The sequence below is a fragment of the Lycium ferocissimum genome, chromosome 7 (genome assembly GCF_029784015.1).
Source record: "Lycium ferocissimum isolate CSIRO_LF1 chromosome 7, AGI_CSIRO_Lferr_CH_V1, whole genome shotgun sequence".
Lineage (NCBI taxonomy): Eukaryota > Viridiplantae > Streptophyta > Magnoliopsida > Solanales > Solanaceae > Lycium > Lycium ferocissimum.
Genome location: NC_081348.1, coordinates 36,842,088 through 36,860,327, shown reverse-complemented (window position 1 = coordinate 36,860,327; position 18,240 = coordinate 36,842,088). Strand labels below are relative to the sequence as shown.

At 37.6% G+C, this 18,240-nt stretch overlaps 2 protein-coding genes across 2 annotated transcripts; one reads left to right on the top strand and one right to left on the bottom strand.

Moving 5' to 3' along the window:
- Positions 1-1,720: 1,720 nt before the first annotated feature.
- LOC132064749 (transcription factor GTE2-like) lies at positions 1,721-4,312 on the top strand. The gene is made up of 3 exons (XM_059457851.1): positions 1,721-3,454; positions 3,539-3,752; positions 3,851-4,312. The coding sequence occupies exons 1-3, from the start codon at positions 1,943-1,945 to the stop codon at positions 3,907-3,909; spliced, it is 1,785 nt and encodes a 594-aa protein (XP_059313834.1). The 5' UTR covers positions 1,721-1,942; the 3' UTR covers positions 3,910-4,312.
- A 9,515-nt stretch (positions 4,313-13,827) lies between these two features.
- On the bottom strand, positions 13,828-17,646 carry LOC132064748 (heat shock 70 kDa protein, mitochondrial). The gene is made up of 6 exons (XM_059457850.1): positions 17,447-17,646; positions 16,675-16,751; positions 16,503-16,581; positions 15,825-16,391; positions 15,117-15,737; positions 13,828-14,727 (listed from the first exon to the last, which is right to left on the bottom strand). Exons 1-6 carry the CDS (start codon positions 17,516-17,518, stop codon positions 14,101-14,103), a joined length of 2,043 nt encoding a protein of 680 aa, XP_059313833.1. The 5' UTR covers positions 17,519-17,646; the 3' UTR covers positions 13,828-14,100.
- Between the last annotated feature and the right edge of the window lie 594 nt (positions 17,647-18,240).

Genomic DNA, 18,240 nt, shown 5'->3' with positions numbered 1-18,240 from the left:
AAGTTTTTTTTGGGAATTTTTTACAAAGGAAGAAAGTAGCTGAAGATGGAGAAATGGATCTGAAATTATAAATTTGTGGTAATGATATTAATATTAGAAGGTTCTAGGTAAGCTAGGAAGACGTAGGGTGGGTAGGGATGCTTTTTATTTTTGTAAAGAATGTGACGCCACCTAGACATTAGCTTAATTTTCAGTTGTCTTCACTCTTTTGTGGGACCCAAAAAAGGTGATAAAATATTGGGTTTTCTTTCTTTACCTTATGCACCCTTCAAGTATTTGGATTCCCACTATAATTACCTCTTAATTTATCCTAAATGGATTAATTGCGTTATTTAATGTTTGCGATTAGGAAACAAAGTATCAAGACTTGTGTTGATAGCTGCGGTTTACCTCTTTCGTTTACTCCTACTACTAACTATGCTATAAACACAATCATCTTGTAGCAAGGAATATTGTTGATTTTTTTATATTTGTCTGTGATAGGTTTAGTTCAAGTATGTGTAACTAATATTGTGTGCCCCATCTATTTCATTGTGTAACAGCATTTATTTGACATAAAGTTTAAGGAAAGCGAAAAACTTTTGAAATTTGTAGTCTTTCCATTAAACATGTTTTGACATTTATGTGCTCATACGAAACATATAATTAAGAGTAAACATGATGTTTGAAGTAAAGCTATTCTCAAATCTTTCCCTTTAAAATATTGATAAGAAGAAAATATCAAATAAAAAGTACAGATGAAAATACTAGTTATGATAGAATTTTTAGAGCGTCATACACTCGATACACCCAGCACGTGACTGTTACCCCAAAAATGGAAGCATATTTTTTTATATACATAACTACCAATTTCCTTTATAAAATTGAAGAGGTTAGTAACTGCTCTCTTCATCTCATGTTTATGGCTCTTTTATTTATTTTTAAATATTTCAAAATATTTGATGTAACTTCAGTACACATTAAGTTTAATTTAACATTTAAATTCAGTTAATTTCTTAAATTTTTAGTTATCATGTAATATCTTCTTCATTTAAATATACCAATAACAGCAAGTACTTAAAAACTTAGACTTTGTGTTCAATTAGACAAATATCACATTAAATCTGATGAAAGAGTAAAAAAAAGGATATTTAAAGGGTACGAGTGTGAATTATGAAAAAAGGAAAGTCGGCTTTTTAAACGTTCATGGGCCAATTACATTTACACTTTACTACAACATTAAACAAAGCTTCTATCTTCCTGACACGTCAACACTTTTACACATGCGCTCTGCGCGTTTTGCTTCTCTTTCACGACTTCATCCTTCCACGTCATCCACCCCAACCCCCCTCAGTTTCCTCTTTTGTGGACCCCACCTCCTCAAAAACCCTAAATTCATGACACATGCGACCCAAATTCACTTCAAACTCAAAACGAACCCAACCTACAACGCCACCCTCTCTCTCTCCTTTCTCCTTTTCCCATCATTCAATTTTAGAATATCTAAAAATAAACAAATAACACCTTCTATTTAAACCCTTCTCAACTGACCCCCAATCTACCGCCACGTGTTCATTAAATCAAATCCCAACCGTTCATGCCAGATTGTCTCGGTCAGTTTCTCAGACAGCAAACAAATCTTTTCCCACCGTTTGATCGTCATGATCAACGGTTTAGACCCTGCCCGAAGTTCGCACGGGCAGATCTCATCGCCTTTAAGAAGCGATGCCCTCCCCCTTTCATTCCTCGCTCAATCCCTTCAAACCCTTTGCCTTCAATTGGGTTCCAAATATTTATAGAAAGAAAAAAAAATATCTCCTTTTCGGGTTAAATCAAAGGTGGTCGGAGAAATTGTCGGAATCCGGCAGGCGCGTAGCCATCACGTGCTTTTCAATTTCATGATTTCAACACCACGTGATACCGATAAAATCGACGATAGAAACGCCGGTTGCCGGTGCAATTCATGGCATCCGCCGTCTTAGCTAGCCGGAATGAATCTAGCTGGGCTCAGTCTGGTGGTGGTGCTGGTGGTGCCGGTGGTGGATTCATGGGGAAAACCCCTTATACACAACAACAACTGAACCCTAACCCTAACCCTAAGAAGAAACAGAAACAATTCCATCACACATCTAATGGTCGGCATATCGATGATTCGCCGGCCGTTACACAAACGGCGTCAGATGATGCGTATTCGTTCAATCAACGGCCGATTGAATCAACGGCCGACGTTGACGGTCTTAATCTTGGAGGTTATTTGACCTACAACGTTGTCTCTTACAACAAAGGCGAGCTCCATGAGCTACGGAGTCGGTTGGTGTCGGAGCTTGAACAGATCCGAAACCTTAAAGATCGAATCGAATCGGGTCAATTGAGCACCACCAACCCCAGATCTCATGGGAAATCGAAGAAATTATCGGGTAATAAACGGCCTACCCCTTCTGGATCCGTTAAAGATCCGAAGAAACTCCCAAACGGAGTTGAAAATAGGAATTTTGGTGTTAAGGGTATAATCGGAATGGAAAGTATGATGAAGGAATGTAGGGGTATTTTGGGGAAGCTGATGAAGCATAAAAGTGGGTGGATTTTCAATACACCCGTTGATGCCGAAGCTTTGGGTCTACATGATTATCACCAGATAATTAAACGACCCATGGATTTGGGGACGGTGAAATCTAATTTGGCTAAGAATTTTTACCCTACCCCTTTTGAATTTGCAGCTGATGTAAGGCTTACTTTCAATAATGCCTTGTTGTATAACCCTAAAACAGATCAAGTTCATGGCTTTGCTGAACAGCTTCTTGCTCGATTCGAGGAGATGTTTAGACCGCTTCAGGATAAATTGAATAAGCTTGATGGTGGCAGGAGGGAATTTCACCCTGTAGATGAGTTGCAGGGGAGTTCTTGGAATCACATTCCTACGCCCGAAAGAGTGAAAAAACCCAAGGCTACGCCGGCCCCTAAGAAGCAAGAACGGATGCAAAATCATTCAAGTGCATCAACACCCTCTTTGCCGTTGCCGCCACCCAATCCACCAGTGCGGCAGCAGTCCCCGTTGTCGACTCCTTCCCCAGTGAGGGCACCACCGGCAACAAAGCCCCAATCAGCTGCTACTGAAGCTCCTCGTGTACCAAAGCAACCTAAGCCGAGGGCAAAGGATCCGAATAAAAGAGAGATGAGTATGGAGGAGAAGCATAAATTAGGTGTTGGATTGCAAAGTTTACCGCAAGAGAAGATGCCGCAGTTAGTCCAGATTATAAGGAAAAGGAATGAGCATTTAGCCCAAGATGGTGATGAGATTGAGCTTGACATTGAGGCCCTTGACACGGAGACTCTATGGGAGCTTGATAGGTTTGTGACCAATTGGAAGAAGATGGTGAGCAAAACTAAGAGGCAGGCATTGATGAACAATTTGGGACCACCATCCGCCAGTGCTGCAGCTTCTGCTGCAACTACGTCCTTTGCGGAGGCAGATGGGGTAATGCTAATGCAAAATTGCATTTTTCTAAATCTTTTGATCCATACATTGTGTGCGCTTGCTAATAAATTGTGTTTTTTGCAGCCGGCAACTAGCGAGAAAAATGACTCATTTAAAAAGCCCAAGAAGGGTGATGCTGGAGATGAGGATGTAGAGATAGAGGATGATGAACCCGCCACCCATTTTCCTCCAGTGGAAATTGAGAAGGATGAAGGTGGTGGTCGGGATCAAGATAATGGTGGTAGTAGTAGCTCCAGTAGTTCCAGCAGCTCAAGTAGCGGTTCCTCCTCTTCTAGTGGTATATATTCTACCATTACTACTGCCGAAAAATGATGTTTTTGTGGCTCAAGTGAGTCCAGGGGAAAGCTGATTAATTGAACATAATTTCTTGTGCAGATTCTGATTCAGGAAGTTCTTCAGGGAGTGACTCTGATGCTGATGATGCACACTCTTAGATTTGTTGGTTCTAGCAGTGGCATTTGTTTTTTTGGTCTCACTTCATGTTGTTGCTGGATTTTATTGTTTGGGGGTATAGAGTTGGTGACTCGAATCCGCTTGTTTAGCTACGTGTATGGCTCATTCCAGTGAGCTGAGAAGTTTGGGAAAACGTTTGTGCACAGCTGTAAACACATGGGCACGTGATGACCAGCTAGGAAGAAAAAGCTGAGGACAAGCAACTGGGAGAGGAAGGGGACTTGGTAGTGTTGATGACAAAAACTTATGGCGTAGGGATCACAAATTTTAGGAAATTTTAGATATGGTCCCTCTGTTAATGAGAGTGAGATGTGTAGATAGTTGAGACACCTTTTTGTACAGTTCGTTACACTAAATACATTTGATTGTTTTCTTGAAAGAACACATCACACATTTCTTCTTTGGTTCCAGCTCTATCAACTTTCTTTTTTTGGCATGATCCTCAAATTTATTGTGAGAGAACGTGTTGGTCGGTGGAGAACTTGTGGAGCCACGATGCCAAGATATATATGTGAATTGAATTATCTTGAGCAGCAACTTGGGGGGGAAGGGGAAAAGATTCTTCACCATGCCCCCCCAAATTATTAAAAAGTTTGGCCCGCATGTTAGAATCGACTTCCTAATTCAGCTGTCATCTCCGTAGGTGGGTGTTCCTGGAAAGCACGGTATATTAAGCCATGGTTTGAGAGCAGAATAAAGAAATACTTAAAATGGCATTTAATGAATTCAATCCTATTCTTTTGATGGCGAAGATGGGACGTTGCTGGGACTTTAGAGAATGCTGGCATGGTATGTAAACAATTGTCAATTGTGTGACATTTTCTCTATATACTTACATTATTTAATTGGGAATGCAACTTAGCTTCGCTGGCCTTTCTTCCTTTATTGCCTTTGCAGTGACAGTATACTTAATGAAGTTAGCCAAGTACTGGTAGAAACTAACTTAGTAAAGACGTAAACGATCTCCTTTCACGTGAAGGATCCAAAATGGCTGAAATAACGGACTCCTCTGAAATTGCCTGCTCTTTACCCATGTGAAGGTTATACATAATTGGGACTACATAACATTTTCTCGAAAAATATACACACACAACCATTTAGTTTGCACCCATGTAACAAAGTATAAGTGTGCTTTAAGAGGCAGACGCATTAATCCAAAGGCACTGGATACAAGCTCAAGAAAATATGTTAATCTTAAGCTAAAATGGACAAGCATTGTTTCCACCAAGCTAAAGCATACATGGATGACAATTAAAAGCTTTATAAGTCAGGTGGCATTCTTGCAGTCAATGTTATAGGGGATAGATATTTCGAGGCATAAAGTGTGTGACGATTGTATCACGTTCGAGGTGTTAGTTCGACAAGACTTTAGTATTTCATCGCCTTTGAAGTGTTCAAGACTTGCTTTGCTTAAAGCGAAGTCCAACTTTGTTTTCTAAAATATTATTACACCCAACGACCAGTTTGGCCTTGAGAATGTTTCACTTTTTTTCTAGAAAATTATTTCACTTTATTTGGAAATCAAAGTTTCAAATATGAAAATTCAAATACAACTTGAAATTGTATTTGAAATTTGGAAAACACCTAAAACCTTATTCACTTTTTTCACTTTCAATACATTCAAATAACCAAATATTCTTTGCAAAAACTATAACCCAACATAACTCCAACTTCAAAATTTCAAATAAAGTGAAAAATATTGAGTTTTCATGGCTAAATGCCTACATAAAATTCTAGATTCGCCTCTCTATTTTTCCTCCCACAATCAATGAGAAATGTAGTAGTCACTCGTGGACTTGACGGCAAATACTGGATGTAATTTTACGTTGGTCGGGACTTCAAACGTCATAATTCATAGGAGGTCAATGAGGTGCCACCACGCAAAACAATACTCCCTCCGTTTAATTTATATGAACTCATTTATTTGGTACGACATTTAAGAAAGAGAAGATTTTTGAAACTTGTGGTTCAAAATAAGTTTCGAAAATTTGTGTGGCTGTAAATCATTCATAAAGTGAATTTGTTTCCAAATTAGGAAAGAGGTCATTTATTTTGGCACGAATTAAAAAAAAAATAAGTTCAAACAAATTGAAACAGAGGAGTATTATATATCAGAAGAAGTGTTGAGACTAAACTAACAGAGGAAACAATAGCAGAATACCCACTTGACCCTTTATTAGAATTTATTAGCCCAACCGTCAGGTCTTTACCAGCCTTTGGTTGAAATCCCAAGTGGCATTGACAAAGTCCAACGCCACCTTGCCAACTGAACTAATATTACAAGTCAACCAATTCATTTGTCCTTTTCGTGATAGCGACTCAAAGGATCATCCACTACCAAATCCTGCCTCGCCAGTTGAAGACATGGGAAACTCCTATGATCTATTCAACCAATTAGTTTAGAACTTGCAAATCTTACTTGTTCAGCTGCTTGAAGAGGAGTAGTCCATGTTTTCCTCAAACACATATGTCCAAGAAATGGGGTGAAAGCAAATTCTAAAAATAAGAATTTAAAAACCAAGAGAATAATCCTACATACACTAATCACACTAATGCTAAATCTACTTGGAGTGTTACCAGTGATTCTCACCTACTTGATCATTCTCCAGCAAGTTCCAAATTCCAAGAAGTTCCAAAAATAAAATTGATACGGAATAAGAGGGGAAGGTTGACAAGTGTGAATCATTCTCCACGCAGAGATGTTAGCTAAGATGTAATATTTGGATGGTAACATAGGAGTGCCAAATATTATCAGAAATGCTATCATTATCAGTTTTAGAACAGAAGGAAAATTAATGTGTGCTAAATAGTAAATACAACAGAAATTCCACTGTAAACAAACCTAGGATATAATAAAATCCAGTGACTTGTTAGAAAACCACCAGGTAACAATGCCCAAATGGTCAGAGGAATGTCCTTGTATATACTATCTTCACATGCCAAAAGTTTCTGGCAGTAAGATCAGACGTGCCAAGAACTTCCAGCATAATATTTTACATTATACTATAATGATCGTTTGCCCTAAACTCACCTTTCCAAAGCAGGAAACATGTCCCCGGTCAAAATCTTCACAATCTGTGGCAGTCTTAAGAAACGACGCTTCAGATTAAGGTCTGTTAAAACCTGGATGAGTTTGCCACAGAATTTACGCACATTAGAGCTCGTCTTGATGCATTGTCGGGCATATTTTTCAACAACTTATTAATTAGACGGCCTAACTTCCGAAGATGTATTTTCAATCAACTGATCAAATGAACAAGTGTCATTGAGTTTATTAGAAATAGTAACAATAGAAAGATGAAAGGTAGCTGCAATGCTTGATGCACCGTGCACGAACTACAACCTCATATCATGATCTGCAACCTTAAGATCAAACTGCTTATGCTACTGCATCTTTTACTTCACAATAGTCTTTTTAATATAGGTAATACCTTTCGCTTCAAGGAGTATTGCATAACAAAAGAAGATATATCATGTAGAACTAAAATAGGATGGCTGAAAATGAGTGCTATAGGAGTGATGTGCAATAGAAAGACACTCAAGTTGAATATTAAGAATATTATAGAACACTTGTGAGACCAACAATGTTACAGGGGAGTGATGTCAGGTCTCTAAAGCTCAACATATATACAAGACAAATGACGTTGAAATGCAGATGTTAGTATGGAAGTTCAGTCAAATGAAATTAATCAAGATAAGAAATGATCACACACGACAGAAGGATCAAGCAGCAAGCATAGAGAATAAAATGAGAGAAAGTTTCCAGAATTGGCCTTCATCAAGATGCACCAATCCTTATGTCCAAAAATATGATGATGATTGAATGTGGAAAAAAAAAAAAAAAAGAGCAAGACATAAATCACACAAGGGAAGTTTCAAAAGACCCACAATCTCTTGATATGGAAGGAGAAAAGCAAAGCATCCATATAAGCGACACGAACTAGTTGGAATTAAGTCTTTGCTGTTTTTGTTGGTACATTTACATCAGTCAAATATTCATCTAGAAACGTTTTATTCTAATTTGAGACTTGTACGTCTCAATAGGTAAAGTATGAGATTATGAGAACATTTAGCGTTTGAGACTCTTAATTTGCCTTAAAATAAACACTATTTGACATATGTTGAAATGGTGAGTTTCTGAAAGAAGCAATGGATTAATTTTCGCTTTCCAAACACACAGAATTGTGGTTAATCTGACATAAAAAGAATACAAGTCACCCATGGTTATATAAGATGGATTATAAGAGGATATGGTATTTGAATTAAAGCTTACTCAGACTCCTCACACCAAAGCCGGATACATGCTTATCTAACAACAAAGAAGAATTGGAAGGCCTAAAGCAAGGGACTTTGGTTTTGCAAAGGCACAAGAAAGTTTGACTAGCGTTTGGGTCGGCAACTTACTAGGATGTTACAAAATGAAGCAACAAAAAATCTCACCTGTCCTGAGAGCTGAGACTCCATATCCTGCCATTTATTAAACGCTTCTTCATCATCATCGCTCAAGGACATGAACAGTGAAACAGAAGGAATGTTCCACAACATGGGGTACTTCTCCTTTTTGAGCATTTGACAGCAGTAACTGTAGCTGCCTAATGCACGTCCTTTAAAGAGCATTTGGAAATGAAAGATTTTGGTCGCCTAAACTTCTCCTTCAACTCAAAAGATGTCACCTCATTTCCAAGAGTTGAAAAAGAACAAACCTTGAACTGCCAGAGCTTTTAGAATTTCTCTTTGCACCCTGAACCTTATATTTATATCCAGAGTGCTTCAAGCTTCTGGGAAGCGATTCTACAACCCAGCCTTTAAGAAACTGTGAGTTTCCTATAGCTAATCATTATCTTCTACGGAACCAATTTCTGAAGCAAGACCTTATCCAGGAACATGTGAACAAAGTTCTGAAGGAGAAGCATGCAAGAAGACTCAGTTTTAAATTTAGCCATCAACTATTTTACTGTTTTTGTCCTGGTGATGCAATCACATTTCCCATTGCTATGTATCTGTAAAGCCACAATATCTTCCACTCTTCTAATATCATCCCTAAAAATTTTCAATAATAAAATGAAGATGGAAAGGCATATAGCCTTTATTTAAGCTGTCAAATTTAATAGTAACAACATAATAAAGCACTTATTATTCAACAAAAGCACAGAACAGTTTTTCAATGGAGCGTCCTTCTCAGGTTCCAATTTGAGCTAACCCTCAACCACTTCCTTGTTCTCCAGAGTATCACAGATTCAACCTTTTTCACAGACTCGACTCTTTACCTCTCTTTGTCTTGAGCTCTTTTTTGCTTCTTCCTCTCCATAGGATTTATGGGGTATTGGGTTCCTCTGAAAACTTTTGGCGAGAAAAATTATTAGTATCTAAAATATGATAACACAAAAATCAGTTAAGACATTTTAATTTACTTGTTTTATTCATTTGCCCTTTCATTAAGGCCGTTCAGTAATCTCCAACATTGAACAAAGAAGAGAGACGACAAAACATGTTAAGACATGGGTGGAAAGAGAGTGCCTCTTAAATTGATATAACGAATTGTAATTTATGATGGAGTGTAAAGTATAAACGGAAGGAAAAAAAAAGAAAAAGGAAAAGGGTCAAAAATACCCCTCTACTTTAGAAAAAGGGCTAAAATATTCTTCGAACTTATTTTGGGTTAAAAATACCCTTCTCATCCTTGAAGTTTTCAAATATACACTGTTTCGACAAAATTATCCTCCAAAATAAAATCATTTTTTAAACCCGTTTCATCATTTAAAGCTGACCCAACTAAATAATAACCCATAAAATCCCCTTATTCCCCCAATACGTAGGTTTGAAGTTTGAGGGAATTGGGGAATAAGGGATCTTATGGGTTATTATTTAGTTAGGTCGGGTTTAAATGGTGGAACTGATTTAAAAAATGATTTTGGGTTATTTTAGGTGATAATTTCCGTCAAGGAAAGGGTATATTTAGAAACTTTAAGGATGAGAGGAGTATTTTTGACCCAAAATAAGTTCGGAGGATATTTTTAGCCCTTTTTTCAAAGTAGAGGGGTATTTTTGACCCTTTTCCCAAAAAAAAAAAAAAAAAGCGTTAAGATTAAGATTTAAGCAAAAACAGAGTTCTTCTGTATTATGTAGTTTATGCTACAAAAGGAATATATATAAAACTAATAAATTTATCCGCGCTTCGCGCGGTTGTTAAAATTTAATGAATTTAGAAGCACTATTTTTTTTAGTACTTTGTCAAGATATATAAAAGGATATAATTCCCGCATATATGCACGAGAAATAATTTTGTTGATCGATTAAATCACCAAAAAAAAAAAAAAAAAAAAATCTAACTCCAACACTCCAGCAATATTGCTAACATCATATTCAGAACCGGCAGCATTTAAGTTAAATCAATTAAATCACAAATATATAGATATTTTCGGTGGTGTACTCCAACTCCAACACTCTAATCTATCACTAATATTGCACATAAACCAACAATACTTACTATGAAGAGAACAAAAGTAGTTTTACTTCGATAAATGTAAAGTGCTTTGATAGAATGGAAAGAACTATGAATTCATTGTATCATAAAATGCACAAAAGAACATACTATATACTTCGATGTCTAGCTAAAAGTCTTCTGAGAGAATTTTACTTTCGGAATGCAGAACATGAATAGAATGGAAGGCTTCGTACGTAGTATGTATATGTGAGCTCAAATGAATTGTACATACAAAGAGCACAATGAAATATAACAAATTATGCAAGAAAAAAGCTTTGTAATATAAAAACGATTATATAGAACAACATGACACACTACTCATGAAATTGAAAGTACCGCTTAATTCAAGTTGTGGGTATGCATGTGATTTAAAGGTAAAAAAATATGGATATCCACATAGATGAGGCTAGGTATATGAATTAATTCTAAATAATTTCTCAAATAAAAAGACTACTCACAAAAATGATGTTATTGAGTGAAGCGACCTATCACAAAATGATAAATTGTTCACTGTACCAATTAAGTCACCGCTTGATCTTAACATAATTCCTCTACTGAGTGTTGAATTATTTTAAACTGCTATTGCTTGTGCAATTTTGGACTCCCTGCAATGCTCGACGGCCCATTCTCCATATTTTAGAAAAGCCCTGCAATGTTGGAATGTTTTAGCTTCTTTTTTATAGGAAATGTAAACGACCTTTGACTGAATTTCATATGCTGGATCCGAAGAGTTTAGCATGGAAGGAATAGGAAAGGTTAAGGTATTAAATATTGACATTATTTACAATAGGTATGAAAGATTGGAATTAGTAATAATTAAGTCATTTATTCTTACAACAAATTGCATAAAAAATAGGGGAGAAAGGTAATACTAATAGTAGGGGTGTTCAAAACTGAACCGTAACCGATAACCCAATCGCATAACTGGCTTATTGGCTTTTTAGTATTGGGTTACCGGATTAACGGTTGGTAAACGGATTAAAATTTTATAGTTAATGATTTAGCGATGCGGGAGCGGATTACTCAATTTCCTTATTGGGTAAACCGTTAACTCTAAGAATTATTATATTTATTTTTTAGTCCCAGATATATAAATATCTACCGTAAACCCTAATGCTAAAGCCCCATTCACTATTTTATTCACTTGCTTAGGAAATAACTGCCACTAGATAAACATTATTCGGTCTCCTCGCAATATACCGAAATTAATTAAACTTAAAAAAAAAAGTGCTAAATTGTTCTAATTGAACTTTGTCATTTAAGTGATTCTTTTGTTTGGTCCTCCTTATACAGGAAGAACCATGATTGCCAAGGCTGGGGGCACTGGAGCTCGTATAAATTTCATCAATATTTTACTATTTGGTAAAAACAACAACATACCCAGTTGAATCCCACAATGTGGTCTCCAGGAGAATAAAGTGTACGCGGACCTTACCCCCACCTGAAAGGTAGGGAGGTTTCCGAAAGACCCCGAAGAAGAAACAAGAAGAAAACAAGGAAAAGAGTCGACACGGACAGCAAATCAAAACCATGCAAAAATGAGAAATAGCAAGAGCAACGAAGTTATGATAAAACAGCAAAGATAGACAAGATATAGACAAGACCAACACATAGAAGCAGGATAAAAATACTCCTAATACGAGGAAGGAAACCTCCCCCCCCCCTAGCCCTCAACCCTGATACTCGACCTCCATCCCCTCCTATCACCGGTCATGTCCCTCGGAAGTCGGAGTAACGCCATGTCCTACCAAATCACCTCTCCCCAGGCCTTCTTTGGCCTACCCCTCACTCTCTTCAGGCCCACCACTGCCATCCTCTCACACCTCCTCACTGGCGCATCAACGCATCTCCGCTGCACATGGCCGAACCACCTCAACCTCCCTTCCCGCATCTTATCCACCACAGGAGCCACACCCACCTTGTCCCGAATCACTTCATTCCGAATCCTATCTCTCCTGGTATGCCCGCACATCCATCTCAGCTACCTTCATCTTCTGGACATGCGCTTTCTTAACTGGCCAGCATTCTGTCCCATACAACATAGCCGGTCTAACCACCGCTTTGTAGAACTTTCCCTTTAGAATAGGCGGCACCTTCTTATCGCACAACACCCCCGATGCGAGCTTCCATTTCATCCATCCCGCTCCAATACGATGTGTGACATCGTCGTTGGTATTTTCCCTTTGGTATTTTTCAAATTTGCATCAACATTTCATTGTCTTTTAGATTTAGCCGATACACCGTCCGCTAACTGCCCGATAATTGCTAATCTGATACCGAACCAACCGATAACTTATCGGTTGGCTAGCGGATTAGTACATTTAAAAGCCGATAACCGATATATCGAACCGTTAAACATAATTAACTACCCGATCCGCCCGATAAGCAGCCCTAACTAATAGGGTTAGTAACTGGAAAAAAAAGGCAGTACTCACTAAAATCATAATAATTGATTATTACATTCTTGCATTGCATCCGTTTCATAAAAAATTATCTGCGGGCAATTAATTATAGGCAAGAAAATAACTTGTCATAGTAGACAAAGAGACTACCTTTAAGTCTTCTTAATAATTACAATAATTAGGACATTCATTCTTTAAGAAAATTCATTCTAATAATAAGAATAAATAGGAAAGAGGAAGAAAAAGCAAAAAAAAAAGAAAAAGAAAAGAGAAATAAGATAAATATGATCCTTAGCCAAAGAGAGGTGCCACATCACTTTATCTATGCCTAGCTTTATATTATATATAGATATAGATTGGTAGATTACATTTAGAAGCTCTAGAAACTTTATGAATCACATCCAAATTCCATCATCTTCTACCGTAATTGTAGGTTATTTATGATATTTTGCTCATTGAATTTTGAGTAGACTGTCAACTATATCGGGTAATATCAATATTCAGACATTGCAAAATAGATTATGTTAATTGGTACACAAACTATTTTATTATAACCCCAGTTTATAGGTTAAAGTAATACACCTTCGTTAAAACTTCTGCGAAAAATAAAAGTCAAAACGATATTACTTCCCTTGACGAATGAGAAGAGAGTTGATGTCCCAAAATATCTTGCAATCGATTCATTGCACACGCTCACTTCACTCTTAGGAGGCAGATTGCAAGTTGGAATGTGCTCGAACTCTCTTCAGAATTTTAAACAAGTCTGAACCCGCGGCTCCCCTTGTTGAATACCCCCCTCACTCCCCCCGGAGTGAGTTCTTTTCTGCAGGATTTAGGGTGAGTACAAATATTTCATCAAAATGCTTGAAATCTCACCAAAGAACAATGCACCTAAAGATGTTTATACAACCCCGTAGTTGAGTAATTCAAGTTAGGAATTAAAAAAAACCGAGATGATCCAAGCTTGAAACTCGCTCAGCAATCTTGTAAAGCACACCAAGCATTAGCAGGCAGAAAGGAATCCAGAGCACGAAAGGACGTGGCTTCTTTATCTTATTTGGGCAACAAGTATAGTTTGGTCAATTTCAACATTGAGTTGTTCGCAAAAATTATAATCACATCTCTACTGAAAAAAGTCGATGCTAACAAATTCACATCCACTCAAGACTTACAACAGCCAGTGTTTGAACTTGAGCAGAAGATACTTAGAAGGGTATGGGGTGGAAAAAATTAAATCATGTTTAGAACGAAAGTAGATCTATTACATCTCTCTCGCCTAGAATGATTTATTTCTTGACTTCCTCGTATTCAGCCTCTGGTGGTTGTTGATCTCCTCCTTGTGAACCACCGGATGCACCACCAGAACTGCTGCCGCCAGCCATGTGCTCTCCAATCTTGGAAACAGCTTTGTTGGCAGCATCAAGTTTTGACTTGATGTCATCAATGTTCTCAGTCCCCATTGCTGCTCTCAAGTCAGAAACAGCTGTCTCAATTGTTGTAACCACCTCCTGGGGGACCTTCTCCCTGTATTCGTTCAAGCTTTTCTCAATGCTGTATATGGTAGTGTCTGCACTGTTCCTGAGATCAATAAGTGTCTTGCGCTCTTGATCCTTCTGGGCATGCATTTCAGCTTCCCTGACCATCTTGTCTATCTCATCTTCCGATAGACCACCAGATGACCGAATGCTGATCTGCTGCTCTTTGCTAGTAGCCTTGTCCTTGGCGGAAACAGTGACCATTCCATTTGCATCTATGTCAAATGTGACCTCTATCTGAGGCATACCTCTTGGTGCCGGAGGAATACCTACAAGTTCAAATTCACCCAGAAGCTTATTATCAGATGCCATTTCACGTTCACCTTGTAATACCTTGATGCCCACTTGAGTTTGGTTATCCGCAGCAGTAGAGAATACCTGAAATACAAGAGGCAGCAGCACACTTAACCACAATAAAAAAAACAAGCATAATCTGAACTGGAATTGAACATGCTAAATCATTCCCTAGATCCATATTTGACCGCAGACAAAATATATGTTAATTTGTAAATAATGTTAGTTTTGATGGAGGAGAACACAAATAGTAACTGACAAGTTAGTTTGACAAAGAAAATAACAACAAAATTTAAAATTTTACTTTGAATTTGAATTCTTGAAATCATGAATGTTGTATAACATGGAATGTTGTCGCGCAATTGCAAAAAGGAAAAAAGTATATAGATTTTGGACGGAAGGAGTACCACTCTTGGCAAGACTAGGCAATAATAAAAATCAACAGAAGACTACAATCAGATCCAACAACTCACCTGGCTTTTCTTTGTGGGAATGGTAGTATTCCTGTTGATCAACCTAGTAAAGATACCTCCCAATGTTTCAATACCAAGAGATAGTGGAGTTACATCCAAAAGAAGCAATTCTTTAACATCACCACGTAGAATACCGCCTTGAAGTGCAGCTCCCATGGCAACTGCCTCATCTGGATTTACACCTTTGCTTGGGCTTTTACCGAATATCTGAGAAACTATTTCCTGCACCTTAGGAACCCGTGTCATACCTCCAACAAGCAGGACCTCATCCACATCTTTTAAAGATACTCCGGCATCCTTCAAACAATTCTTGCAAGGATTCCTTGTCCTCTCAATTAAGTCGTTCACCAATGCCTCAAATTTTGATCTTGTCAGTGTGATATTAAGATGTTTAGCCCCTGATGCATCGGCTGTGATGAATGGCAAGTTAATATCAGTTTGAGATGTTGATGAAAGCTCTATCTTAGCTTTCTCAGCTGCCTCTCGAAGTCTTTGCAGGGCAAGCCGGTCTTTTGATAGGTCAATTCCCTCTGTCCTCTTAAACTCACTAACTAAAAATTCTAACAAGGTATTGTCAAAATCCTCTCCACCTAAAAAGGTATCACCGTTGGTTGCCTTGACCTGAGTGAAGGTAAGTACAGATATGAGTTTAGACAGGAAAACACAAAAAGATGCTCAGCTTTAGAGAGTACCACAAATTTTACTTACCTCAAAAACCCCATTGGATATCTCAAGGATTGAAACATCAAACGTTCCACCGCCAAGATCAAAAACAGCAACAAGACCTTCTTTGTTGTTCATACCATAAGAGAGCGCAGCTGCAGTAGGCTCATTAATAATCCTTTGCACATCAAGACCTGCAATTCGGCCAGCGTCCTTTGTCGCCTGCCTCTGAGCATCATTGAAATAAGCTGGAACAGTGATCACAGCTTTATTAATAGATTTCCCTAGGTAGGCTTCTGCAGTTTCCTTCATCTTTGTCAGAACAAATGCTCCAATCTGGCTTGGAGAGTATTGTTGTCCATTTGCTTCCAGCCAAGCATCTCCATTTGAGCCTCTCACAATCTTGTAAGGAACCATCTTCATCTCCTTCTGTGTTTGAGGATCATCAAAGCGTCTGCCAATTAGACGCTTGGTCCCGGAAAGAGTGTTTGCAGGATTGGTAACTGCCTGACGCTTGGCTGGAGTACCAACAAGCCGTTCTCCCTTCTGGTTAAAAGCAACCACAGAAGGAGTTGTTCTAGCCCCTTCAGCATTCTCAATGACTTTAGGATTCTGCATTAACAAGAACATCAGGGGATGTTAGATAGTCCATTGAAGCCATCCTACAATATCTCAAAAATGATCTCAACAAAAGTTCAGCATTTCAACAAATCTAATCCTTACCTTCCCCTCCATCAATGCAACACAAGAGTTGGTCGTACCCAAGTCAATCCCAATAATTTCATTTCCAGCAGGTTTAGAGCTGCAACAAAAGGCAAATAAGCTTGAAACAGAAACAGATACAAGACAACAACATAGAAAGGAGAAAACGATGCTATTGCTACCAGCCGCATACCTGAATGGTCTAGCCAGACTAGCCCATTTAGCACCAAGTTCTGATGGACACCACGAAGGCTTGGTGTTGGAAGCCAACTGCACAAGCCAATGGTAGAGAAAAGTTAGAGACTGAAAAGCTAGGAGATGAGAAACAAATCAGTTAAACCTCAACTCCAAACCAATAGGGTCAGATACAAAGAACCTTCTATATCCATTCTACTCTATTCTAGCCCATTCCATATTGGCAAAACTGTTGAAAGAAAACAAAAGCATAATGACAGGAAATAACCCACTATTAACCGAGTCCATCAACAACACTAGTCGATATTCATTATTCACCCTTCCTTTGTAGGTTTCTTTATTTTTCTCCTAACATCTAAACTCGAAGACTTGTCCTAATTTGAGAGGGAAGCTATGGCAGCTGGAACATATTAAGCAACCTATATATTAGTCAAATTCAAAAAAAAAAAATGCAATATATCTAACATAGAATTATACACTAACAAATACGAATCTATTGGTTTGTAAAAGTAGAAACTTAATACTAATTTTTATTGAACAACTTTTTTTTACAGGAATAAAATTAGGTCTCATATGCTTTTTTATCCCAATATGGCAGCTACAACATATTACGCAACCTAGCATTGCTAGTGTATAAGATTTAACTCACATATGTTTTCTGTTCAATGTAATACAACCCTACAATACTATAACCAGCTATAGATATTAGAATATCAAGAATATAACAGAACATAAACAAAACAGGATGAAAATGGAGAAAAAGAACTCACAATTTTATAGGCAGAGAAAGAAGAGGTAGTAAGCTCACGGCGACGAAGAAGAGATCCAATCAAAGTCGCCATTGGAGACACAATGGAAGAAAACTAATTCCTGATTGTGTGTTAGGGTTTAGGGTTTTAGAGAGGAGGCAAATGAAAGGGGTAAATTAGATTTTATTCTTGTACAAGGGGTTTGAGAGAAAATATAGACTGGGTGACGGCGCATTGTAAAGCTATTAGGTCCCAGCGTTCTAGATGCTTCCAACCTTCACTTTTTCGTTACCAAGTATTAATCAGTTTTTGACAAATTATAGGCGTATTTGTTTTAGACTACTGGTATTGTTATTAAAAAAAAAAATAATAATAAGTTATGTATTGTCTTTTTTTATTGGCCTTTATTCTCGAATCTCGACCATTATTCGGAGTTATATGGCTCTTTAATTTCCGAACGTTAAGAGGCGTGTCAATCTTCTCCTTTACTACCCTAAGGTGGTCATTTACCTATATAAACAAATATAAACCAATAATGATTTCTCTTGTCAAGACATCCAAAAATACTCTCATTCTCTTCAGATCCTACTTGTGAAATTACACTGAGGATGTTGTTGTTGTACTTTTAATTAAGTGTAATATTTAAGGAATGGCAAAATATATATTAAATATCTTTTATAAAAGTTGTGCATAAAACTTTAGGACATTGATAATATAAATCGGATGAAATTGTTAAACATGGATGAACAATATTAATTCCAACATATGAAAATACTTTATTCTAAAACATGTCCTTTCAAATTATCTATAGATGT